Source organism: Coloeus monedula (assembly GCF_965178545.1).
Source record: "Coloeus monedula genome assembly, chromosome: 5".
Taxonomy (NCBI): Eukaryota; Metazoa; Chordata; class Aves; order Passeriformes; family Corvidae; genus Coloeus; species Coloeus monedula.
Genome location: NC_138785.1, coordinates 28822975 through 28850538, shown reverse-complemented (window position 1 = coordinate 28850538; position 27564 = coordinate 28822975). Strand labels below are relative to the sequence as shown.

General features: G+C 47.1%; 2 protein-coding genes across 2 annotated transcripts in view; one reads left to right on the top strand and one right to left on the bottom strand.

Moving 5' to 3' along the window:
- Window positions 1–6042: 6042 nt before the first annotated feature.
- DUSP4 (dual specificity phosphatase 4) lies at window positions 6043–10457 on the top strand (the record flags this gene model as incomplete). Its single annotated transcript, XM_082281875.1, has 4 exons — window positions 6043–6436; window positions 9174–9310; window positions 9723–9942; window positions 10072–10457. The coding sequence occupies 4 exons, from the start codon at window positions 6043–6045 to the stop codon at window positions 10455–10457; spliced, it is 1137 nt and encodes a 378-aa protein (XP_082138001.1).
- A 1337-nt stretch (window positions 10458–11794) lies between these two features.
- Window positions 11795–27564, bottom strand: part of TNKS (tankyrase) — a 138265-nt gene continuing 122495 nt past the window's right edge. Inside the window, exons 21-27 of the mRNA XM_082282070.1 lie at window positions 26595–26715; window positions 25867–25964; window positions 23958–24032; window positions 22663–22768; window positions 21613–21799; window positions 20675–20831; window positions 11795–17186 (exon numbers count right to left, since the gene is read on the bottom strand). Coding sequence (XP_082138196.1) covers window positions 17100–17186; window positions 20675–20831; window positions 21613–21799; window positions 22663–22768; window positions 23958–24032; window positions 25867–25964; window positions 26595–26715 — 831 coding nt within the window. The 3' untranslated portion in view covers window positions 11795–17099. The remainder of the gene's footprint in view (window positions 17187–20674; window positions 20832–21612; window positions 21800–22662; window positions 22769–23957; window positions 24033–25866; window positions 25965–26594; window positions 26716–27564) is intronic.

Sequence of the window (27564 nt, the reverse complement as noted above, 5' to 3'; positions counted from 1 at the left end):
AGCTTCAATCCTATCACTGAGGCCGGATGCTTAACCAAACACTGGGAAATTCAAGCGAGGCGTTTCTCTTTCAACTTGCAAACAGTGATGTCCCCAAAGAAGGCAGCTGCTAGGATCTCTATGCCCATGATTAAATACTGCACCAGGGCTGGAGAGCTTTCAGGAGTGATCCCTGGCTTCACAGCCATGGGGGATATAGCGTTAAAAGCAAAATGTCACAGGCTATGTTAAAGTTTAAAATACCACATCCCTTACTGGCTTCAATCTAGTTTTCAAAGCAGATCTCTTACACTGTGTTTGTCTTACAACAAACGGAGAGGAGGGGATCACCTTGCTTTCACAGATTCACTTCTCTGGCTCTGCTACATCCCCAAATCCTGCAGCCAAAGATATAAGATTAATCCCCATGGCACTTAAAATTCTGGGATTAAGGGACCCATGTGCCTGTTTTATCCACCTCACATACATCTGCTTTATAATCCTTGGTTGTGATAAAATGACCACAGACCATGTGTGTCCCGACACCTGGAATGGGGAAAGCTTCAGGGTTTTTGTGGAAGGCAGGAGATGGAAGGAGTTGGGCAGAGGATGCTGATGGGGCCTGACAGCTGGCACAGCACCACATTTGTATAAAAAAATGACAAAAAGTTAAGGATAGCACACGCAGATTCTTATGTCAGGAAACAGCTTCCCAGAGTGGGCTACCTTGGCCCACCAAGGCTGCAGAAACATTGAGCAATCACCCTGCATCCAGCCAGCCACCACCCAGTCTGAAGCACCTGCTGGAAGATGCTATGCCCAGGGGACAGCCAGGCTGGCTCTGCACCTGCTGGGACCCAAATCAGGGCTGGTCTCTGGGGCCTGGTGCTGCAGAGGTGTGATATTGAGGGGCAAGTCTGCCACACCTGTGGGAACATTGGGCTCCTAAGTCCTTCAGAGGGGGAGTGATCCATCAGTTCTGCATGCCCTTACCTACCATCTAGTCCTCAGGAGCCCCACCAGCAGCTGACTTCCAAACCCTGCAGCTGGTGTCTCCTCACGCTTCCCACCAAAAGCACACAGGTCAAAAAGAAACAGCACAGGAATTTGGAAGGCTCCCTGTTTCTGCAGACAGCATTTAGGCCTGTTGCAGAACAACCCTTCCCTAGCAAAAGCCATTGATCTTCTTAAAATCTTTCTCCCATTCACTGACCATGCTGGATCAGACCTCAAGTTTGTTGCCCAGAGTAACTGGAGCTGTGCAGGCTTTTATAAGCAGAGATGAAGTGGTGGCAAAAAGCAGGGGGGTGAGAGAGAGGGGAAACCAAATCTGCAGCAGAAAATCTGCAGGCCACTTTGTATCCTGCTAATCTGAGTGGGTCCTGCCCTGTTCTCATTTGCATGGGCATAAATCATTTGTAGCTATTGAGGTACACGGAGCACCCATCACTGTTCTGAAGAAGTGCTCCTTTGCTTTCAGGAATAAAGGCTGCTTTTTCCATCTTCCAATCTAAATCAGATCAGAGGCCCAGTAATTAGTCTCCTATCTAGTGATTTATAGCTCTATCTGATATTGCAGGGCAAAAGCAACAGATTATTTTTCCTTCTTGAGATAAAATCTGTAGGGCAGTTCGCTGGAGTGGGGATTACACACTGAGGCCTCAGCAGTGAGCAGAGAAAGCAGACCTGGCAAAGCTCCTGGCATTTTTCATGTGCTGTCAAAGGCTTTTGGGCTGGCATGCAGAGAGCTTTGGGGCTTGAGGCAAAAAAGATTGTGGCAGGGTTCAAGCAACGTGGTGTGAAGGAGCAGGGATGGGATAGAGAGGCACTTCAGCCCAGCCTAGGACAAATCCCCTTCCCTGGCTCCCTTGCCTCTTGCACCAAGCACACACAATGTTGTTGCAAAGCCCTGAGAGATTGTCTGCTGAAAACTAGTTGTGGATGAGCTGCTCTTGTGACTGCTCACGAAGAGCTGCATTTTCTCTGGATGTCTTGGAGGATGGGGTGATGATTTGGGACATGCTTGCTGAAATATGCTGTTGTGAACCTGGGCTTAAAATAAGATCTGGGACAGTGCGAAACTTAGCTATGTGGAAGGGAAGGGATGCAGGTGGGTCAGAATAGCCACCTGCCCTCTGGTAGGTAGCTATTCCATTCTCTCCCGGAGTGTCCCAACCTGGAGCCTAGGTTGGTCACATGCTTTTGCAGCTGAGGGGTTGGAAAGCACTGAAAATGGACATTTTCCCCTCCTCCACCTTCTCAGCCAACCTTGCATAATTTCCCCTTTAGCCTCCCTAGACAGGTTCATTACAATTTCCCGCCATTAATATGTAAATATGCCCTAGAGGAAAAGACAGCCTGAATTTATTAACATGAATCTTTTAACTCTTTCAGTGCTGCACTTCCCTTTGTGGACAGGAGAGTGCATTCCCCAGCATGGAAAGCTGTGAGGAAGGGAGATTGCATGGAAAGAACTGTAAGGTGCTGCATGAGGACAGAAGGGAACCATGCCCCTGTGGCACTCGGGGAGGGACAGGTTTTGTCGGTAAGTGCAGACTTACAAGTTGCTAAGACCTTGATTCTGCCTTTCATTTCTGCCAAAGGCTTCCTGCACATGCCAGGGCAAACCACTCAACCCTTTGGCCAACTGCTGGGAGCTGCCAGGGAAAGGTGGCAGCATCTTTACGCTGCAACTTCTGTCACGTGCCAAGAACAGTGAGGATGTACCTCTGTGCTTTGTCCATCCACAGCCATACAGCCACTGACTGGCTGACCAGGAGGATGAAGGGAGTCCAGCTCCTGGGAAGACTCCAGCATAACACAGTCCTGGCCAGTGTTCCTGCCCAGTGGCACAGAGGTAGGCACATCTGTCAGGTAGCTGAGACCTGCAGTGTGGCACAGCACACCAGGACTCCATCAGTGCACAGTGGGGCCAGGAATCAGGGGAGAGGAGCCAGGAAAGCCTGGAGGAGCCCGGAGGGCTCACAGAGCTCAGCAGCTTAGAGCTGCCCACAGCAGCTATTGCCCACCTGGGGGAACTTATGCTTCAGCATTACTCTGGGCAGAAAAAGCCTTTAGGTAGCCAAACAAATTGGTATCTATTGGCTGGCAAATTTATAGTCTGACTCTAATTTGGTTTTCACTGCCACAGTGAGATGAGGTGTAAATTCCTGTTTCTTAATTGAAGGTACATATTGATATTTAATCATCCAAATATGTGTCTCCTTTGACAATTCATTTCCCTTCAGCCTCTTTCAACAATTGCCTCTTCTGGCCAGGGCCCTATAAAAGATGATTCCTTGACTCTGCTGTAAAGGAAATGAACGTCTCTTGCTCTCTCTCTCTCTTTCCTTATGGTGGTTTGTTTTCCAGCGGGATATATTTCAGTTTGCACCATACAGATGCTGTTTGACAGGAATATTAGCTTTCGCACTTCTCTGGGTTTACAAAGTCAGGACATAAAGCTGTGTGGTCTTCTCCCATCCCCACCCCCTTTCCCCAGTCCTTTCCATACACCCTGCCCCTCCACCCCACATAATTGTGCTGCTTCTTTTGCCTTGTGGCTTCTGCCTTGTGAGCGTTTTTAGTGACCCCCTTCTTAACACCTCCATAAATAAAGTTAATTAGATCTCCTCTTGAGTTAACTGCCGTGAGGGAGATCACTCTTCTCTTCCAGTGGTGTATCCTGGCTGGGTGGCATTGGCTTGGTTCATTCTGGGCACTCTCACCTTTGGGTTCGATTTCTCCACTGGCAGCTGTCTGTGAGCCACCATCCCCAGCACAGCACCAGCTCCAGACGTGACCAGCCAGGAGCACAGCCGCGACAATGCCCGGTGTGGGTGCACAGTGGTATTCCCAGGAGCCTGGCTGGGTGCAGTTTATTTTCCAGGAAGAAAGAGCCAAGAACCTGCCACATCTAGACAGACAGCAGGAAGGGATGAAGAGTGGGGAAAGGGTTCAGGCACATGGAAACACTTGAAAATCTCCACCAGATGCTCATGTACACACATCCTTTCACACTCCACCCTGAAATAATGTCCTCCATCACTGCTCTTGCAAACATCCAGGGACATCAGCCTAAATGCCCCTTCCTGCATCCATGACAATATTGCATTCCTCTCCCACCTCAGATCAGTTTGTCCCAGTCATATGCTGGACCAGAGAGGGAAAAATTAGGATGATAGGCCTGAGTCCAAGGACATACACTTTGTGTCCTTGGTTGTCCAATTTTAGTGTAAAAGCTAGACTGAATAGTGCAGAAGGCATTGGAGACTGCAGGCTAGCTCATCACATGGTAGCGGCCAACATCTGCCCTAGAGGAACAAAGGGAACAACATATTTTGGCATCAGGCCTTGAGCAAAACTTTTTAAGACATTTTGATGATCCAAGTTGAGTTATTGTTGGTATGAGAGCATAGTTTCCAATTAGTTTGTAATCAAATTCTCAGTTTGAGGTTTTTGTCTCTGACAGCATTCTCTAAAGGAGGAAAGAATGTCTCTGGTGTGTCACTGGCCGCCCAGAGTCTGCTTTACTTCAGTAGAAATAGGGTTTTGCTATCCTTGTGTTTGATGCAGGTTGGAATGGGAGATGATTAGCCTTCCTTAGGCAAAAGGCTCTAATGCATTCCTGGACTGGGGTGTATTACACAAACGGCAGCTATGTTTCCCCCACAGCTCATCTGATTCCACTTGGCTGGCGAAGGGTTGGCACAGCACGCAAAAGCCACAGGTGCAAAGATCAGGCTGACTCAGACCGAGGGGAGAATCCAGCAGCGGTCAGAGAGCAGAGTGTAGAGGAGAGGTGGCAGCGGGATGCAGGAGTGTCACCAGCTGTAGGTCTTGAACGTGCGTGGTAGGCTGGAGTCCGCCCAGGTAGGCACACACAGCAAGGTGTTCCCGTGCCTTGCCCGAGTAAACAGAGGCCGGGCACGCAGGGGAGGGGAAGTCAAGCTGCCTGTCCAAGTGCTGCCCTCTGTGAAAAACAGTGACGGGGCAGATGGGTTTGAATAACCATTGGGTCCCTACCTTACACCCACCACATCCAGGTCCACATCGGGATAGCTGAACACCTTCAGGTCTCTGAAGCAGACTCACCTGGGACTGGCCGGCATCTCCGTGCAGGAGATGCCCTGAGCATTGCGGTTTGCGGCACTGCTTCTGTTTGAAAGCAGTCCAAAAGGGGACTTTGGGGTGAAATGATTGCTCAGTGTTTGGGTAGTGGTTATGGGAAGACCATCCTGGGACACTTCAGGGCTATGCATTTACTCCTAAGGCTTTTAGCCGAAAATAGTGTTCCTCTAGGTGAGGAGTTAAATCGAAGAGCCCCCTCCACAGAGTCACTTCACAGGCAGGACGCTGTAGTGTTTTTAAGGCTCTGCAGCTAATGAGATGTCATTTTCTGACAGGGGAAGCGCGGCCGTGGCAGATATGTAGTCAGAAGGACCCAGAGGGACCCTGCAGAGCTGACAGCGGGCCCTGCTTAGTGCCCGCCCCCCTCCCCGCTCCGCCGCGGCAAGCAGTCCAAACAAAACAGTAGCAGTGGGACAAAGGAAGAGGAATGTGCGCAGCGTGTGCCCGGCCACGTGTGCGTGTGTCTGAGTGTGTGTTTGTGTGTGTGTGTGTGTGTGTGTGTGTGTGCGCACGCGGGCGCGTGCCCTGCAGCATGTGCATGTGCGCGTGTGCCCAGCGGTGCGCGCACACGCGTGTGTGCACGGGCGGGTGCCCCGCAGCGTGTGTGACCCGCAGGGGTCCCGGCGGGGGTGACACCGCGCAGCCCCGCGGTGACAAAGGCGCGGCGCGGCCCGCCTCTCTCCCCCATTCACAACCCGCGGCCGGCCGGCGGCGCGGACGGATTTCTTTTTTTGTGAATGGAGGCGGTGACGTCGCCGCTCCCGCGCGCCGCCTCCCCTCCATTCATGCGGGCCCGGCGCGAATGGGCGGGGCGGGGCGGGGCGGGGGCGCGCGCCGGCCGCCGCCGGGTAGTAAAGGCTGCGCGCGGCGCGCGCGGGGGTGCGCGAGCGGCGCGGGCGGCGGGCGCGGGGCGCGGCGGGCGCTCCCCCCGCCATGGTGGCCACCGAGGGGCTGCGCGAGATGGAGGGCAGCGCGCTGCGCCGGCTCGTGTGCCGCGACGAGGCCGGGCCCGGCGGCGCCGCGCGGTGCCTGGTGCTGGACTGCCGCCCCTTCCTGGCGCACAGCGCCGGACACATCCGCGGGGCGCTCAACGTGCGCTGCAACACGATCGTGCGGCGGCGGGCCAAGGGCGCCGTGAGCCTGGAGCAGATCCTGCCGGCCGAGGGCGAGGTGCGGGCGCGGCTGCGGGCCGGGCTCTACGCCGCCGTCGTGGTGTACGACGAGCGCAGCCCGCGCGCGGAGGCCCTGCGCGAGGACAGCACCGTGGCGCTCGTGGTGCGCGCGCTCCGTCGCGACACGGCGCGCGCCGACATCCGGCTCCTGGCAGGTACCGGCGGGGGGGAGCGGGCGGCGGGGACACCGGGAATGACGGCGGGGACGTGGCCGCGGACAGCCGCCCCCGCTCGGCAATGCGGGTCCGGCCTCGCCGCGCCCCGGGCAGGGCGCTCCCTTCTCCCGCCTCCGGCGGTCCTGCCAGAAGTTGGGAGCCGGCGGGAGGGCTGGGGGGCCGCGCGCACCGGAGCTGCCCGGAGCTGGGGTCCCGGGACGGTCGCAGCGCGGCCATCAGCCCCGTGCGTGGGTGCCCGGGCGGTCTTAGCCGGCTCAGGGGCATCGAGCGGGCCCCGTGCCCCTGCATGGGACCTGAGGGACGTGAGCGTGTGGGGGGAAATCCCCCCACGCTTTGTTTGAGTTCATCCCCAGCCCCACGGTGCAGAGGTGTTTGTGCAGGGTCAAATACCTGCTGTCACACCGATGTCCCTTTGCAGCGGGCAGAAAACTCGGGGTTACCTCTCTGCTCTTTTTGCGGCTACAGCAGGGATCAGGGCTTCCCCACTCTGCCTTGTATTAAATGAGAAGTTGTGCACATTTGGAGCTGCTGGTCCTGAGAATTGCCTTGAGATGATTTAGGGGCGGGGGATGCTCAGCTGGGGTTCCTGGGTGAGCTCTGTGGGGCTTTTTCTTTTTTGTTTACAGCCTGAGAGTCAATTTATTCCGTCGTTTACTTACAGCAGGGGTGAGGATGTGTATGCAGAGTAGCAAATCCATTAGGAGGCTTGATAGATGGAGGAACTAGCACTTCAGTTGTACTAGATACAGTAAAAGCAGCAGGAGCTGTTCCAAGGATGAGATACGATGTGCTGCTGCGGGAGTGCCTGCACAGCAAGGGCTCGCTCAGGAGCAGGCTCCTTCACCGTGAGCCAGCGTGGTGCTGGAGCCACGAATGTGGCAGGAAATGCTGCTCTGCTTCAAGGGTGGCCTTTGTCAGCTGGGAGCTTCTGGTGTCCCTGTGGTTCTCGTGGGAGGTTGGTTGGAATGGGAGCCTTTATAAGGAACGGGCTCCAAGAGACTCAGTCTCAGCACTACAGTCTTCTTCCTTTCGTACCACAGAGCTACTAAAATAATCTTGCTCTTATTCCTTGAGAGCTGCACTAACCCAGAGCTGTGCATGCCCAAATGCACATTTGTTGGGTGCAGGTCACGATGAAGATCCAGATGTGTTTTTTCAGGTCATGCTGCTGCCAGGTTCCCTGTGAAACAGCCTGGCTGGGCGTTGCTTGGCAATGGGCACCTGCTCTGCCTGGCTCCTGTGCCGGGCAGGGTCGGCATGTGCAGCCAGGAGCTGCTGGATGTGGTGCTTGGCTCACCGAGCATTAAATCTGATGAGAGTCATTGAAGAGAAACATTTGGAAAGGTCTCTTTTCTTTCCAAGAAACGCTCTTTCCAAGATGTTTCTGCCCATCACCCTGGGCAGCTTTTCCCTCTCATGGTGTGATGACCACTGGAGTGGGATGCAGTAGATCCAGGGATTTTTGGACCAGATCCCTGGAAGTTGTCTAACAAGGGCTCTTGGTTTTGGATGCTCTTTCAAATCGAAGCAGTAGGACTGTAAAGGGATGTCAGGCCGGGGAAATGCAGCCTCTGCAAACTGTCCTGGCTGCGTGGGAGGGACAATGCAAATGCAGTGATGCATCTGCACGGTTCTGCTTTAAGGTACGAGAGCCCTTCCTTTTGTAGGGGGAGGAAACCACAGAGGACACTGGGATGCTGGCAGTATCAGGCTCTAGCTCCCTAGGGATTCCGGGGTTGCTTGAGATGCTTGCATGCATTGGTCTTGGATATCTCCAGCCTTGTTCAGGGCAGTCTCAGAGCTGGATAAGAAAGATGTGTCCTGCTGCATGCTCCGGTAAGCTGAAATCTGCAGGCTTAGATCCTGCAGTTGGTTTGAGTCTTCAGGAACCATCCTGGGAGTCAGGGCTTGGTCTAGCTGGAGTCCTGTGGTGATAGTAAAGTACTTGATTTTCATTGATTTTGAGGCTCAAAGTCATCCTACAAGCATGTCACAGTTTTGATTTGATTTGAATGAGAGAAGGAAATCTCACCAGAAGTGTTTTTTGGCAGCCAACACTGAAGTTTCCCTGTCCTGGGAACTCAGTGGGGTTTGCTCTTGTTTTGCCTGCCATGATGAAGTCCTGACATCCCCTGTGCTTAATTTCCCCTGGCAGCAGGTCAAAGGGACAAGCTGCTCCATGTGCAGCTTGCACCTCTCTGAGGGCAGCTGGGCTGTGGGGTCAGCCTGGCTATACCTGACCAGAGCCAGGGCTTTCCTCGTCTGTTGTTTCGGGAGCTCTGAGCTGGAGGGCCGAGCTGGGAAAGGGAGACCTGCCTGTGTTTTGTGACAAAATGATGTATCAAGGGAAGATGAGACCAGAACAGTCTTTGGCCTTGGAGCAGCTTTTCCCATTTAAATAAATCCTCTTTTCATTGTCTCAGAGACCAACCTTGGCCTCAGTCTGGGGTTTTGGCCAGCACTATGCAGGGGACTAAACCCTGGACCAGAGGTTTTGGGTGGCCAAGATCGTTGCACTTGGTGCTCTTGCTCCAAGGGAATGGTGGGGCCTCAGGGATTCCCCCTTGCTGCCAGGAGCCTGATTGCTCCTCCTGGGGCAGGAGGCCACTCTCCATTGCTGTAGCATCATCTAGTGGCCAAGGGCATCTCTGGCTGCGCCGTTCTGAAGTCCTGTGAAAGCAGTCTGGGATAACACTTTGTGCCTCTCTTCTTGCAGGGGGCTATGAGCGCTTCTCCTCGGAGTATCCTGAATTCTGTGCAAAAACCAAGTCCCTGAGCAATGTGTCACCCCCCACCAGCGCTGAGCCCCTGGATTTGGGCTGCAGTTCCTGTGGGACCCCCTTTCATGACCAGGTATGTCTAGAAGCCCTAGTGCTTAGCTATTTTGACTGCCCTTCCAGCATTGCAACCTGCTCCGATGGGAGTCTCTCTGCTCTCCCTCAGCTGGGGCTTGTGGAGCTTCCTTTCCTCTCATGGGAGAGCATGGTGGTCCTCCTAATCCCAGGGTGTTTGTGTGCCCCAAAGAGTGGACAAGCCCAAATCCTGTTAACCCACACCTGCCTGTTTCTGTACAGGACAAAGAGAGGGAGAGGGAGGGCTTGAAGTAGGTTCAGCACCTCAGGAAGGCAGCTTCTGCTCCTTCTGAGGGCCCTGGATCAAGTGCCAGGTTGCTGCACAGCTCAGTGTTTCCAAGCCATCTGGATGTGTGTCCTGCCTGCCGCAGTCCCCTGGTCAACCCCGTATCTGTTGTTTTTCTCTGTAACAGGGTGGGCCTGTGGAAATTCTTCCCTTCCTCTACCTTGGCAGCGCCTACCACGCAGCCCGGCGGGACATGCTTGATGCACTGGGCATCACAGCCCTGCTGAACGTCTCCTCAGACTGCCCCAACCACTTCGAGGGGCACTACCAGTACAAGTGTATCCCTGTGGAGGATAACCACAAAGCTGACATCAGCTCCTGGTTCATGGAGGCAATTGAGTACATTGGTGAGTGCCTGTGCAGAGATGTTTTGTCCATTGGTGGGAGGGAGGTCAGCCCCCACCTGCAGGTTTGGTGAGGGGTTGGGCCATGGTGGAAGGGTGTGGGTCTCATATCTCACCCCTGTTGCCCTCCAGACTCAGTGAAGGAGTGCTGTGGCCGGGTCCTGGTGCACTGCCAGGCTGGCATCTCCCGCTCAGCCACCATCTGCTTGGCTTACCTGATGATGAAGAAGCGTGTCAAGCTAGAGGAGGCCTTTGAGTTTGTCAAGCAGCGCCGGAGCATCATCTCCCCCAACTTCAGCTTCATGGGGCAGCTGCTGCAGTTCGAGTCGCAGGTGTTGGCCACTTCATACGCAGTGGAAGCCGTCAGCCCCTCGGGGACGCTGCGGGAGCGGGGCAAGGCCACCTCCACCCCCACCTCGCAGTTTGTCTTCAGCTTCCCCGTGTCTGTCGGTGTCCATGCCACCCCCAGCAGCCTCCCCTACCTGCACAGCCCCATCACCACGTCGCCCAGCTGTTAGCTCAGGGCCGAGGCCAGCCGGGCAGGTAGTGCCAGGCATGCAGGGGGCGTGGAGCCCTGTGATGTTAAGCAATAGTGCCGGACACTGCCATTCACCCTGGACTCGACATCTTTTTCGTAGAGAGATTTCTTACCTCATCTTGGTTTGTTTGCTTTTTATTGTTATGTTTTGAAAGCACGGAAGTTTTAAAAGCCACAAACCTTGACATTGTCCAGGCTCTTTTGGGGAGGAAAAAAAATAGTATACTGGGTTTCCTCAAGTGCCTGGTCTTCATGTGTTTCCATCCCTATTTTACTGTCTTGTTTTATTACACCTCCCCTTCTCCCCATGTTTCTGCCCCCAGCTCATCAAGGCTGACAAGGGAGCATACCCTGTTTTTATTGTGCAGCAGCCTTCCCCCTTGCAGAGAAATCTGTGTGTGTGGTGGGTGCTGCTTACCTGAGCCAGATACACTTTGGACAAGCAGAGCTGCAGGCAGGGCCTTGGGGCAAGCAGGAGTGATAGCACAGGGCTGCCTGCACTCAACCTCAGCCCTGCCAGTGGCTGGGGAGATGAGACAGGAGCTGGTAGGCACCTGCCAAGTCACCAGCTGAGCCCATTCCAGTGGGGGAGAGCAATCTGTGTGGTTGGGAAGTGGTTCGGAGGGAGAGATGTAGTCTGAAATGCCTCTTTTCTTGCCTCTGTGGATCACTGGTTTCTACAAAACTTTGGTCCAATCTCCTGTGGCTTTAGGATGAGAAAGAAGGGGTGGGGGCAGCAGTCTGGGCTGCTTTTGATTGCTCTGTTCAGGTTCCTCTCCACCAGTCCTACTGCTGCTCTTCTTCCAAAGGCAGCAGGATGGGACAGGGGTGGGCTATAATGGAAGAGAGAAGCTGCAGGGTGGAGGACAGGCTGGCCCAGAGGTGTCATCCATCCAGCATTTTCAAGCTTCTCCCACCTCATGACCAGCCCTTTTCCTGTGCTGAGTCTTGTTCACCTGTGCAACATTTCTGCAGCTTTTGGTCCAAGCCTTGAAAATGCCTCATCTTCAACCCACCTGGAGCCTTATTTCCCACCCTACCTCTGTCCTTCTCTCCAGTCCAATCCAACACACAAGATGCCTGTGTGGCTGATGTACATATGTATGGTTTTGTTCTTCTTTTTTTTTTTTCTAGAAATTAACTTTTTATTTATTGCCTGAGGGAGGGAGAAAACATTGTTTGGAGAAAATAAAAATAAAAACTGTTTTCAACAGTTCGGCTGGAGCAAATTTGTCCTAAGACCAAGACGGAACAGCAGGTTGTGCACACATTCCATTTTCACAGAGCAACTGTTAAAAATGTATTTATTGACTTTTAAACTATTACAAGTATTGCAGATCAGACATTTAGCCAAGCACATTTATAGATCAAACTCAGTTGTTACAGAGATGTTACCTAAAGTCCACCATGTAGGTAGGCTGAGAACCTGCCCATCGTCTTCAACTTTGAGAGAGAAGGTAAAAGAAGAAATAAATAAATGATATCCCAGCTCCAGGTAATTGGCAACTAAGAGAGGACACATACAGGGCTAGTTATGAAAACAAGTTACACAAAAGAAAGGTCTAGAAATTCAACCCCCAGCTACATTGCCATCTGGGTTGCCAGAGAAAGCAATTAGGAATGACAAAGCACAAGCTCATGGGACTGCAGCACAGAAAATCCCCATTTCAATTTCCAAAGCTGAAGCAAGTTCTGCAGATGTTAAGAAAGTGTCAAAATTATCTTAATAACAGAGACTCTAATAATCGACATTAGTAATTAATGGGACCACCACTAAAACTTGCCACCAACAGGTTCAGCAAGACTGTTACATCAAAACCAGTCAGATAATGTGACTTGACAGGCATATGTGTCAGTGTAATGGAAATGCATCTGCTTCCCATGTCCACTACAGATTCCCAGGCTCATTCACCTTGCTTCAGAGATTTTAACACACGTACAGTGTTCCCCAATCCCCTGGGTTTTACATCTACTCTGTGTTCAGACAGGTGGGAACACTGCCACTCCATCTCTGCACACGTGTCCTGCCACTGAAAAACCAGGAGAACATGCTCTGGACTGCACCAGGCCACCACCACCAATGGATTCAAGCCTGTGGAGGTTCACAGGCCATTTGCTACATGAGGCAAGAACTGAATCTGTGCTTTCCTGGGTCTTCCCTCTCTGGGCTTACAATGCTGCACAAAGACTCAGCTCAACAGAACTGAAGCATGCATTAGATGCACGACACTTTAGACTTCTGAGCTAGACTTTCTGTAGCAAAGCAGCATGGAAACAGAGAAATCCCACTGAAAAGAAATTAACACATTTCCTGACACTCAGCTTCTGAGAATGATTAGCAATGTTCAAACTAATCTGTTTTATGGCTGGACCCTTCCTTCTGCTCATCTTGGAAAAACCTGTTCAGGGCAATTTCTGTTAACAGTCCCATATGGAAATTGCAGGCAGTGCATGAACTGTGCAGAAACTCTGACGTCACTGCAGGGATGCAGGAGGCTTTTTTGAGATTTGCCACTGGCTTAAGCAGCTCTCACGGGCCACACAGTGGCACAACATGTTTGCATCCCTCAGCACCTCACACATTCACAGGGAGGAGACACCTCCTCTAACCTACAATAAACAGTAGGAACAGCTGGTTTCCAGAGACAAGAAAGCGCCCTGGTCCAGGAGCTACTCCCTCCCCTGTACCACATGCCTTTTCTGTGTCTGCTGCCCATCAGAGCCAACACTGCAGAACATTTTGCAGGGTTTTCTTTTTGCCTCAGTGTAGAATTTTCTTTTGGGGTACTCCCATAACAAACAAGCAAAGTTCAGGTCTGCAGGCAAAATAAATTCCTGCTACACAATGTAGTGGGATTCAATTGCATCACATGCGAACACTCGAAACAGAGGTTAGAAAACCAATAGTGACTGCAACATGGTGGAACTAGTAGAAGAGGTTTATAACAGTCTCTGTGGAGCTGGGATCAAACACAACTGGTAGATAAAAATGAGAAAACAAAATATACCTTATTAAGGTACTGTACTGTCTGCTTTTAATCCTAACAAAAGTTCTGTTGACAGCATTCAGACTGTAATGTCACTCTGCACCAGGTATCTAAGTCATCAGCCTCATGGAAACAGTTTCAGCAATGGAGAGCAGAACCCTCTCTCCTTTGTTAGATGGTGACTTTTCTTTCTGTTTTGCCTATTAAAGTTCTGTCACAAAACTACACAAAAGTTTCAAAATGCTGCCTCAAAGGGACACTGACAAAAATCAACAGGCCTGAGAGACACATTGTCCCTTGTGCCAGCAGACACCAAGTTCTGTCCCTGGTCTCCCAGCCCTGAGCATTCTTACATTCTCAGCTCCTGCTGTGCCTCCACTGGTGATCCAATGCTGCGTATGAGCATCCCAATATCATGGGACTGCTCTTCTCAGGAAGTCAAAAACTTCATTTCTCAGGAGGCAGCAACTGCCTGGTTATGGGGTCATGGCATTTTTAAGGTCCCATTGTAGTTAACTCCCCCAGCTAAAGCAGCAGCATCTGTACCGTTAACAACCTGCCAAATGCAGCTCTACCACCAAAACCACAAACAGGTTTTTCATGAGTAACTTTGATATTGATGGGCAGATCCTCACTTTGTTTTGAACTGTAAGAGGAGCTACAAAGACAACATATGCTACTCCTGCACAGGTTTCTACAACACACAGGTGCATCATCAGGCCTGGGTATTCCTCTGTGTCTGGCCACAAACGGATATGAGATCACGTCATTACAAGACAAAAACCACTGCAAAATGATTTCCTCACACAGCACCTTTACTCTGCACAGAACATCAGAAACATTAACACTGGCAGTTCAAAGATACTGGAAAGTAGAATCACAGAATATGCTGAGTTGGAAGGGACCCATCAGGATCATTTAGTTCAACTCCTGGCTCTGCACAAGACAGCCCCAAGAGTCACACCACGTGCCTGAGAGCATTGTCCAAACACTTCTTGAACTCTGTCAGGCTTGGTGCTGTGACCACTTCCCTGGGGAGCCTGTCCCTGTGCCCAGCCACCCTCTGGGGTGAAAAACCTTTTCCTTACATCCAACCTACATCTCCCCTGACTCAGCTTCATGCTGTTTCCTCCAGTCTTGTTACCGGTCACAGGAGTGAAGATATTGGTACCTGCCCCTCACTTCCTCTCATGAGGACGTTGAAGACCCCAGTGAGGTCTCCCCTCAGTCTCCTCCAGGCTATTTTTATCCTCTAGAAGTTCCAGGCTGCAAAAGGATTCCAGACTAGCCATTAGTTCAACAAGCACATAGGAAACAACAAGCAAGAACAGCATCTGGTGTGGGCTCAGTGGGGTTTTACTTTTTAGATTTGTTCTTGTTTTTGAAAGATGTAAAGCTTTTAACTTTTCATGCCCACATTAACCATTTTGCTCACCTAAGTAGCACAGCTGTTTCACCATTTAAAACTATGTCTAACTGGGGATGGAGGGCAGCACTCGCTCAGGCCACTATCTGAAACCCTAGTGCAGACAGGCACATCCCCTCACTCCATTATTAACTAAATGAAAAACAAACCCCAAACTTAAATGGCGAATACAAAGCTTCAAAGCCTAGTGGTGATCTTTGCAATCCTAACACCATGAAACAAGTAGCCAAAATACAAGCACCCAATTTTATCAATGAAATTTGTTTAAAAGGACAACTTAGGCTAGAGCCTGCATGGAACTTCAAAGCTACATAGTTAATCAGGTCACAGAATGAAGCGAGAACCATATATCCACTGTCAGCTCAAGAAAAGTAAAACTCAGAGTTCAAGTTCTGTTGGAGTATTGCTATTTCTAAGGTTTTCTTTAGAGATATTACAAACAGATGATGTTCAGGTAGCCATATTGCATCAAATGACTGATTTTACAGTGGGTAAAATTTCTTGTGAGGATGACTTGCTTCAACATTAATGCCTTAATGTTAAAAACAAAAAATGTTGTGTTTAATGCTGAAAGTGAAAAGGTCTTCAGGTTTAAGTCTGTTTTACACAAACATGTTAGCAAAATCCCACTTGTGGGGAGCACGTATATTTTTATGAAATAAAAGCACACTATTCTGTTGCTTCCTTGCTTTAAGGGGGATAAAACCTGAATGCATGAACTGGAACATCAGATAGTGCTGGTTGATAGGGAAATGCACAGCGTGTTGTGTCCAGAGGAACATTTTTTCCTCCAGTTGTTACATGGGCAACACTGAAGCACATTTCCTGGCATTGGTTGTTAGGAAAAAAATTAACAGGTCTTGATCTTCAACCTTCTCTAAAACTGTAAAACACTACAAAAAAGAAACAGTTTCTACTTTTGTTAAATCCATATCCACCATGAGGGGGACTTTTGAAACTGTCTGATGCTGTGCTATGCAATGCTTAAAAACAACTTTCTCCTACCCAGCAAAATAAACCTGGGAATTTGGGAAGAAGGGTATTAAGTGAATAAATCCTAGCTTTGTACTCTGGTATACCTGCAAACAAATCCACTTGCCAAACGATACTTTAAAATTTTGTTCTCATCAAAATGTAAAATTGATATTTAAAAAAATTATTACTTTTGTAAATCCCTTAAGCTCTTCAACTGTGATGTCACACACCAAGATGTGACAGGAAACTGCTGTAGTACACTCTCCCTGACCAGCCTGAAACCCATTTACGGGGTCTCATCTTACAGAGGGACATGAACTAGATACGCCCTCCTGTATGAAATCTTCTGACTTTTCACCTGCTTCTCCCAGCAAAACCATACACTGCTGTAACTGGAGAACATTTCACAAGCTGCATGTACTTAACAGGAGCCTTATAAAATGTTCTTTTAGAGATGCCAGCAGAGGGCATGGACCTGTTTCATTAAGTCCTTCCAAGCACAAGAGCTGGTTTTACCTTTGCAAACTCTTCCCAGGGCTTCCCCCAGAAAACTCACACAGACAAAGCAGCAAACTGACATGGTTTGTTTCCACTCTAAAGTTACACTCACTCATGTTATCGTTTGCTCAGAGGTGTGCAAAAAACCCCCTATATCGAAGAACTTGACCTAGTCCCTCCTCAGATGAAATTTATATTGCATTGTTAATGATTTTAGTCGACTTGACTTTGTGCAAAATATCTTCAAGAAGGTTCTGGCTCAACTTCAGAATATAAAAGGAGAATAAATAGGATCTCTTGAAAACAGGAAATGAATGGTGTATGCTGAAAAAAAAAAGATGGGCTTAATGCAATTTATCTGCAAATAAAATAACTAGAAAAGTAGTGTCTGAAATTTTAGCATGTGAGATGGCACCAATAAAGACTTCCGTTTGCACAATAATGTTCCCAAGGTCTAGATCAAAACAGTATTATTTTATACATGGTAACTGCAGAGACTAGGAGCCTGAGATATGTTATTAAAAGGCAGTCCCTTGTAAACTTTCCTCAAGAGGAACAGTAGCAGTCGAGTATGCAAGAGTTACTCATACCATATTCATCAAGACAGCAATGCTTTATAGAAGACATACAGCTTATTTCCAGGTTGTTAAGAATTTTATGTGATACTGATTTTCTGAAACACGTATCCATCCAGTCCAAGATTGAAGTCACATCCTTCTTCACTGCTCTGAAGCTACTAGGTCTTTTGTTCTGCTGCTGTTGCTGTCTGTGAAGGAGCTTCTGGTTTCACAATCTGGTATGTAATGAGATATTCTGGGTATGCCTGAAAGTAAAGTAAGAAAAAAACCCCTGGTTTATACAAGGGTAACTCAGCAAGTTCCAGTTTTTGCATTTAACTAAACAGTGACCAGGAAGGACAGCACAAGAATCAGTTCTATGTTCACAGCATGCAAGAAAAAAAGGATTTCAAACCTAGCCAGCACTAAGTAGAACTGCTTACACCCTGTATTTAACACCTTGGTTAATGCACTAATAGAAAGAAAGATGTTTTTTCCATACAGACACTGCTAGAAATTGTGTGCAACAGGAATTCAGAGTTACTCCCCTTGTTAGTTAATCCTACAAATCGGTCAGTACCTGTTAAGTTACTCAAAAATCTCAGATGACTGACAAAGCCTGACCTCAAAAGGGTCAGTAACTTGTCATGTAACCTGCAAATGCCTTTACTGGCAGTAGAATACTTGGCCCACTCAAAGCACATAACCCAGTCAATCATCTGTCCATCCATCCAGTGTTTCCTGAAGACAGCTGGTATCCAGTTCAGTCCCAGAACAAAGCTAAAGTTGACGGAGGTCAGAGCCCCATTCAGAGGAACCTTGATAGATGAGAGGAGACTGGGCCTACAGAGGCCTCATGTAATCCAGCAAGGGCAAAAGCATCTGAGATGAATTCCTTGTAACACTGCAGGTTGAGAAGCCACTCAGCTGAAAAGGTGATGCGGTCCCTGGGTGACAGCAAACTAAAGCAGAATCAACAGTGTGTCCCAGCAGCAATAAAGGCTACAAGCATCCTGCAGTAAATCATCAGGTGTAGCAGCAACTGCTGTTTATTCAGTACTCATGTGACCACATCTAGAAAACTGCATTATTTTAGGTCCTCCAATACAAGAAGGATGCCAACAAGCTGAACCCAAGTTCAGCAAAGGACCAATAAGTCAGGGGAGAAAGCACAGGATAAAGAAGAAGAGGCTGAGAGAGATGGGCTTGTTTGGTTCAGAAAAGAGAAGGCTTTGTGGGACCTCATAGCAATCTTGCATTATGTACGGAAGGCTACTGAGAAAACAGAGCCAGACTCTCTTCTGTGATGCACAGCAGGAGAATGAGATTAATTAAAACAGGGAAGCTTTCTGTTGGATACAAAGGAAATATTATTTTACTCTGAGGATAAGTAATCAAAGGAACAAGCTGCTGCAGGAGGCAGTGAAACACCATTCGCTGAGGCCTCCAAGACTCGCCTGGTCAAACAAAGCCCTCAGCAACCTGGCCTGGATTCAACATGAACAAGAGGCTGGCCTATGTGACCTCCCCAAGATTCCTTTGAACCTAAATTTATTACATAATCTTATTTTAGAATCATAGAATGGTTCGGACATGAGGGATCTTTACAGATCATCTGGTTTGAGGCCCCCTGCTATAGGCAAGGACACTTTCCACTAGACTGGGTTGCTCAACATCCCATCCAGCCTGGCCTTGAAAACTTCCCAGCATGGAGCATCCAAAGCTTCTCTCGGCAACCTCTTCTAGGACCTCCTTACCTTCTGAATAAACAATTTCTTTCTAACATCTAATCTAAATCTCTCCTCTTTTAGTTATAAACTGCTCCCTCCCCATGTCCTATTACTATGTGCCTGTGTAAAAAGTTGCTCTCCCTCTTTTTTATAAGCCCCCTTTACACGCTGCAAGGCTGCTATAAGGTCTCCCTGCAGCCTTCTCCAGGCAGAACAATCCCAATTCTCTCAGCCTTTCCTCATAGGAGAGGTGCTTCATCCCTCTGATCATGTTTGTGGCCCTCTTCCGGAGCCACTCTGTCCTTCCTGTGCTGAGGACCCCACAGCTGGATGCAGCACTCCCGGTGGGGTCTTAGGAGGGCAGAGTAGAGGGGAAGAACCACCTCCCCTTGACCTGCTGGCCACTCCTCTTTTGATGCAGTCCAGGATGTGGTTGCTTCTCTGGGCTGCAAGCACACACTGTTGGCTCATGTCCAGCTTTTTGCCATCAGGACATCCACATCCTTCTCCACAGGGCTGCACCCAATGAGTTCATTTCCCAGTCTGTACTCAGGTCTGGGATTGCCCTGCAATTGCCAAGTGCAGCATCTTGCACTTGGCCTTGTTGAACCTCATGAAGTTTTTGTGGGCCCACTTCTCAAGCATGTCCAGGTCCCCCTGGATGGCAACCCATCTTTCCAGTGTGTCAACTGCACCACTCAGCCTCCTGTCACCTGCAGACTTGCTGGGAGTTCACTCCATCACACTGTTTGTGTCACTGAGAGAGATATTAAAGATCAATGGTCCCAAGACAGAGCCCTGAGGGACACCTCTCATCATGAGCCTCCACCTGGACACTACTGACCACAACTCTCTGCCTGTGTCCATCCAGCCAATTCCTTATCCTCCAAACAGTCTACCCTTCAAAGCTGGAGATAAGGATGTCATGTGGGACATGACAAGTAGATGACATCAGTCCATCTTCCCTTGTCAACCATCACTGTCACTCTATCACAGAAGGTCACTTGACTGGTCAGGCACAATCTGTGCTTACAGAAGCTGTGCTGGCTGTCTTGAATCACCTCCTGGTCTTGCATGTGCCTTCCATGAGGATCTGTTCCACAATCTTCCGAGGCACAGAGGTGAGGCTCACCTATATGTAGTTCCCTTGTATCTACTTTTCCCCCCTTTTAAAAAATACGAGTTCTGTTTCCCTTTTTCCAGTCACTGAAGTCCTTGCCTGACTGCCATGACTTTTCAAGTATCACAGAGCCACAGAATATTCGGAGTTGGAAGGGACCTGCAAGGATCATCAAGTCCAGCTCTTAAATGAATGGCCCACACAGGCATCAAACCCATGATCTTGTAATTATTAGCAGCATGCTCCAACCAACTGAGATGGTCTCAGGGTACGATGGAGAGTGGCTTGGCAACACCATCAGCCAGCTCCCTCAGGACCTGCGATGTTTGTCATCAGGGCCCACAGACTCGTGATTATTCAGTTTCATCAGGTGATCTGGGAGCCACCCACAGTATTAAGCAAAACACTTTTCCAGAGTCAGGATCTAGCTGAGTTATTCAGATTAAAAATCAACTTTTGAAGATTTCTGTGCTATTCCAGCTGCCATTTAAGGGTAATCTCTGTCATTGCTGGGAAGCTACAGGTAAAAAGCCCAGAATCCTCAAGATATACCAGAGTCCCAGAAATGCATGTGACCTTGATACTGCAGTAAAGCCAGTAAAATGCAATGGGAGAAAGAGAGTTAACTGAGAAAAACTACAATTCTTAACAGACTCCATCAGTGCTGCATAGGGGGAATTAGGCAATTCTGCACGGTATAAATCAGAGCAGATCAGTGGACAGGAGTAGCATTTGCTGTCCAGATACAGTTCACTGCTTATTTCCTTGTTTAAATGGGAAAAAAACCCCCGAACACCTAATCAGCAGGGTTATCAAAGCACACTTGGTCTGGAAACAAGCCACACCCCAGCTCCAGCTCCAAGCTCTGTCCTTCCATAAAGCCAGTCCTTGCTGACCCACGTACCTGCTCTCCTCTGTAGATAACATACTCAGCGTACGCAAGTCCATTCACGCTTGGCCTGCCGATAACAGAATGGTGCCCGGGAGGGGCATGAGCCATTTTCATTGTGCTGAACTGAAGAAAGGATTTTCCAAGGGTCACTCTACAGAAGAGCATTTGTCTAAAATGAATGAAGAGAATATAAACATCTTACTAGGAGTCGAGTGCTTCCAGAATTATTTCAGTCTTTTGAGTTTAATTATAATTAATTTCTCAAGGCTTTTTTAGAGAAACACTTTTAGAAATCAGTTCTAAGACTGTATAAAACCTGCCACAAAAAAATCTTTTGTGACACACAGAAGGGAGAACACACAGTTTGTTTAGCCCTCACATGGAGGCCTGTTCTAGTTCATTTTATATATATATATATATATATATATATATATATATATATAAAGCTGTTGAAAGAAGCTGAAACTCTGTGTTCCTACCAGCAGGGACTGGACAGGTGTCAAAGTGTGAGAAACACATTGATCTACTCCAGCACGAAACAAAGCTGTGATTAAGTCCTGTTCACTACCTCCAAAATTATCTGATCCACAGTACAACAAGGTACTGCTGACCACCACTTTGCACTGCAGTTTTGTCCTGAGAGTGCCTGGAGTTTAATTGCTATTTTCCCCTGACTCTTCATTTTCAAACTTGCTGTTTCAAGCCTCTTTCCTGAGCCACAGCTCATTTTGATTTATACTCACTGCACTCTTAGATGTAATTTTTGACCTTCCTGTGGGACTTGCTGCATTTATATTCATTTTTGTTCAGCCCTGACAAACAGAAAACTGCATTTTTCCTGCCATGACCAAGCTCAAGTGGCCTTCCTTTCCCTGCAGGTCACCCTGTGCCAGGATCATAAAAACCAGGACAGCCAGAATTACGTGCAGGGAACTCTGCTGGGTCCATACCTGTGGCAGATGTAACAAGACCTGTCTTTGTGTGTCGGACAGCCTGTTCCTCCCCCTATTCCGTACACATATTGGTTGCTTTTTGAGGAGTTCTCAGCAAAGTAAATTCCAGCTCCAAACATCCCTCCAATGTATGCATGCCTTTCATCAAATCCTTTGTGAATGATAGCATTAATAAAAGGAGACCCTAGAAGAGTGACACAAAAAGACACATACTTGTTAAGTTGTATAGCAATACAAGACTCAATGTCAAGAGGAGTTTATCTGCCTCAAATAGACCATTAAATACCAGAAAGTGTGCTCAGTCAGCTGGAAGGGGGCGATACCCAGCAGGATGCTGTGATGTGTGGGATTTATCATTATATACCAAAATCCCACGTGTGACTCATTTCTTACTCATTTCACAGATCTCATTAAATGGCTTTCCCCCCACTCACATTTCAGTGCAATTTATCTTGTCAATGCACACCTTCTCTACACAGTCAGTACTGGTTAAGGTGGGGCAAGGTGTCAGGACAATCATACCCAAAACCAATTTCCTACACAGAATCACAGAAGAATCTAGGGCAGAAGGACCTTCAGGCAATTGTCATCTGTAGGCATTTCTAGAGAAATCTTGCTGAAACTCATGGCTGGTTTTGATTCCTTTCCCTGATGCTTGCCTGAAGCACCAGGGTAAAACGCTTTTATTGCGTGCTGCTCCCCCCATTTAGAAGACACCATGTCTTTCTCACAGCAATGTAACATCATCCCAGCAGCTTTACTGAAAATGACTAAGATAGGGCTTAGCAAAAAACCTTCCTTTTCCTTAAAAAACCAAAACATAACAAAACTATTTCTTACCTAGTGCAGCTTTTAGGATTGCAGCAACTACACAGAGTAACTCCACCACCGCCACACCCCCAATGTACCCCCTGCATTTCTAGTGCAGAAACACAATTACTTGCACAGGATGGTGACACAGCAACAATAACATTGCCTGTGGGTCCTTGCAAGGTTTGGGGTTTTTTGTTAAAAACCAATACGTACAAAGAGACACGACTTCCTTACCGTGAAACAACATGCGCTCATTGTGATGATTATGATTCTCCTCTGAGACCTCCTTCTGTCTGTGACAGAATCTCTCCCGCAACTTCTTGTTCACTACCTTTTGAATCTGCAGCAGAACAACAGATCCAACCATGCTGTCACCATAACATTTCAATCTCTCACAGGTATTTGAATTGCAATTGAAATGAAATAGAGTTTCACCGAGTTCACATTAATTTGACATTGAAACTGACAGCAAGACACATGAATGCTATAAAGAACCCCATGGCTGTTCTGCACGCAAGGCTGAAGTCTCTCTAACAGCTCTGCAGCACACACAAATGGTTAAAACTACTGTGAAACTGCAGCCTAAGTTTTCAGGTTTAAGGACAACTTTCAGGCTTCTTCTCTCAGAGCCTGCAACATCACAAAGAACTACAAACTGTCTGGAACTCCTTCCCTCTCTGCTTTGAGCTCTGTTGACCAATCTTGTCTAGCTCTTTGAAACTTGCTGTCTAGTTTAGGTCTATTTTTTATGAAAAGAACCATCTTTTGAGGGAAAAAAAAGGAGGTGTGCTGTTTAATCTATCTGTATCATTTCAGCCACATGCTCTAATACCGGTGGTTTCTGTAAAGGACTTCACCTTTGGTTTGGGAGTAGGATGGAAGCAGAGTTTACTTCAGGATGCATGATCTATTGGATCAAGCTACAAATGCTCTGCACAGGCTTACTTCTCAAAGACACAGGCAGCACAGGTTTGCTGGAGCTCAGAAACCAAGTTCTGTTCTGATTTCCAAGAAACCAGAAACTGTACTTTCCCTCAGAAAGACAATACTATTTTCTGGAATGCCATGGCTTGTAAAAGGTATTTTTCTAGTTGATAAGGGCAAAGGAGGTGGTGTCAATCTGGGAAGTTGCATAGGGAGATAGAAACTTCTTATCAGAAGTCATGATCATCCTTTCACACCCCCCCTAATATCCTTTAAAAAGGTAAGAAAAGACTACACTGAGGAAAAAAAAAAAATCTGTGTTGCAAGGGTCAAATACAGAAGTTATAGGCCTCTGAAATTCAATCAGGTTCTTCACCACATCTGTCTTCAACATCAGTTCTTCTTTAGGAGCCCAAGCAGACACTTCTCCCTCATTCCCTGTGCACAGCATGCATTCATTTTAGCACTTGCATTAACTCTGTTTCTGAGTATCATTTCAACAAAGAACTTTAAATGTAAAAGGGCAAACCACTAAACTGATTCTGCCCGCTGGCATAAATACTAACATACTTTACCACATAAAACTGAGAAGTTTTGAAACTTACCCTGATGACATTGTACCTGTTGAAGATCCCACCAGCATTTCCACCATCCCGATGCTCCCGGATTGTACTTTGCATCTACATAAAAAACCAAAACTGAAAGTTCAGCACATAAACCTTGCTAGCAAGGCAAAGTATCCATGCAGTGTCTCAGTATATCACTGGCAACAACAGACAATCTTGATGGAAAATGAATTAAAAGGTGTACAAAAAAAAGTCATCTCAATTTTAAACTGCATTATACCCTAATTTCTCAAGCACCCAACACGTTATGCTGTTCCACAGCAGGGAAGCTGGATGATGCAATTATCCAATTGATGCCATGAAGATTTTTGCCTTTTCTTTTATACCCCTGTTATACCTTTTTACAACTTCTGTATTCCTAGCACTTATTGCCTACATTCTTGGACTTGTTTGTCAAGCTAAGAGACTAAACATTTTAGAAGCTTCGTAGCTAGGGATCAGTGTGCCCCAGACCCCAAGGTCCTCTCCAGAACACATTCTGTAAACCAAGATAGAACCATCCAGGGGAAGGTTCCTTGGGGAAGGGGGCTCGTTTGAGCCTCTCACTGGGGAATCTTTGATAGATATGCTAATTAGTAAAACCTATAATGTTATACCCCATGTTGGGGAGATAGACGCGGCGAGGTGCATCTCGATGCACATGACGTGGACGTGTGCACCTAAGGATCCTTAAAATAAATACCAAGGTAAAATCCCTTTTCCCCTTCTGTGTATGACTCTTGATTTTAAGACCAGGAAAAGGCATCACAATCTTGCAATAAAAATCCATATAAGACAAAGGAGAATAATGGTATCAAAATGATATACAACTAGAAAACTTGATTTTTATTAGAAAAAAAAAAATCTTTGACAATTAATATACAAAAAGATCACTCTGAAGTAATAATAAATGTGATTTTACTGAGTTTAGTTTGCATTTCTTAGTATTAGGAAAATACCTGCACTGTAAATTCTCCTATGTAATTAGCAGAGCATTTCTGATTCCCTCAGAAATTGTTTCATTGTGTCTTTTAGAGAACTATTTATAGCTACAGCAACAATATTACATAACAGTTCAAATAAATATTCCAATTTGCTATGGCAGAAAAGTGACCCTTTCTTTCAGAAAAGTTTATAAAAAAGATCTACACAAACTCCAGTTTATGAAGTTACTAATAAAAAATACACCCAGGTAGGCTGGAAGCAATCCTGATTATCTAGACTTTTTAAAAGACTCCAAACACTTCTGTGCTATAGCGTAGGAACACGACACAAATAGCAAATGCACAGTAGAATGGAGTTTCTTCCAAACACAACTCTTCAGGAAGTCTCTTTTCTGTTATGATTTTTGCTTTCAAAATGGTATGTCCTTGTAGTTGACTTAAATAAAAGAGCATGTGTGTGTGGGGGAGGCAAAATTACAGTCAATTCTCAATTATCCAAGACCTGTTTATCTGGGTTACAGATTAACTAAGCCGCTGAGACAAGAGAAAACAAGCTGGTTCACAGAAAATGCCTAGAGAATTGCAAGACCTTGATCCCTTGGTCTTCACACACAGCTTTTAATTTTCACAGGTCCACCTATCTACGGAAATCTGTGGAAACCCTTCCTATGAGGCAATATCCAAGACAAAATTCAAAACACAACAAAATAAAATCGGGATAACACTAAGTGAGCAGAGACCATTTATTTTAAAAATTGGCAGGACATAGCAAAATAATTTCCCTCATTTCTCTATATGAAAGGACAAATGAAGAGCCCTAAATTTCATGTCAGATCTATGCCATTCATACACCAAAGCCTATTTTAGAACTTTCAACACGTATTGCACACTTTAGCTCTGACAGGCTAATCAGTGGAAAGAAAAATAAATGGCCACTGAAGCATTAAGAAAGGGACTTGGATTACCTCCTCTTCTACGGATTGATACTCCTTATCATCAGGAGCAAGGTCAAGGAGAATGGTCCCCTGACTCACACAGTGGAAAGTCAAATAAGGATTGGTACCTGCAAAGAGAAGGAATGAAAAGGAGCAAAAATCAACAGGAAAAACCAATACTGGCTCTATTTGTAGCCATCATCATCATCGTTCTTTTTACACAACCCCAGTACAGCAGGAAATGCAAAATAAACACAAGGCATAAGCACAACCTCAAAAACATAAAAGTACTTTCATTAGCAGCAGAGGCTTTACAAGAGAGATGAAAAATGCATGTGGGATATAATTGCCCTTTATTGCTTCCTCTTTCAACAGAAACATCTCGGAAGTGTGGGGCAGCTAAAACTCCATCAGGTGTACCCTTCAGGATATAACTGGCCTGTGGGTAGGTATGTAGAGCAAATCAATCCAAAAGTTCCTCTCTGGGTAAAAGAGGGTCCTGAGAAACGAGCACAGCTTCCCAAGCTGCCTCCAGGGTATCCATTCTCTGAAAAGGCACGTGATCACTTGGTCTGGTATCTCCTTAATATATTCTTTAGCTACCACAACTCACTCAGCCACCACGTCTGCAGCAAATATACTTTCCTGATGTTCCGATTCTTTCAAGTCCTGGTGACAATGCCTACATTTAGAGAAGGTGACTTACAGGAGCCTGTGTGTGCTACACCTAGACTAGCCAGTGAAAGTGTCATATTTACCTTGCTGTCCTCCTAGAAGTCTCTCCACACCTTTTATTAATTTGTGGCGGTGTCCATACGCATTGATCCCAATTTCTTTAAGCTCCTCATGCCCCATGTCAGCCAACACATCCAGGGTTATCTGGAAAGGTGAAAGATCACAGAAATCACTTGCCAAACCTGGCCTGACTTTCAAGGCTGGAGACCTATCACTTGAGAAAAGCAAAGTATTCATGGTGCAACCAAATTCATGAAGGTAGTTAATGTTTTGCTTCACTTCTACTTGCTGCCACCTTCTGGCAAACCTCTCCCTATCACAGGACCATACCCAGCTGCTACAGTCTGAAATTGTGCACAACTTTTACTTCTCTCACACCAATTAACAGGAGCTAGTTCTCACAGAAGGTTCTCACAAACATTTTTACTTAGGTAGAAGGGGGATGCATGGAAATGCTGGGACAAATATGGGAGTACTTTTGTAGCATTCAAAGTTTCACAGTGTTGTACAATTCATTATTTTCACTACACAAGCAGAGGCTAATATTCTACAAGCTTACCAATAACGAGTCAATGTGAAAAAGTGCACATGAAGATAGTGCTGGAAAAAACAGCTTAAAAGAATAAGCTTAAAGAAGATGAGCTTGTTTTTTCTACAAAGAAACTTACAAGAAGAGCTAGATTATTTCAAAATGATGAATATATTGAATCCGATTTGCATTGTTAAATCTTATTAGCAGGGGAAAATTTTAACAACAGGTTAGGAGTTAAGGAAGCAAAAGCAGAACAAGACCAGCCAGGCAATAGGAAGGTGTGAAAAATACTACGAAAACCTGAGAAGAGTATAGGTTGGTTTGAGGTTGGTTTCCTTCTGAATAGAAACAGTTCCAAATTAAAGGAAAAAGCTTATGCTTCATATACCAGAAGGGAAAAAATTATATGGTATTTTACCTTTGAAGAGATACCTCCTAGTGTTTTATAGAAACAGCTGGAA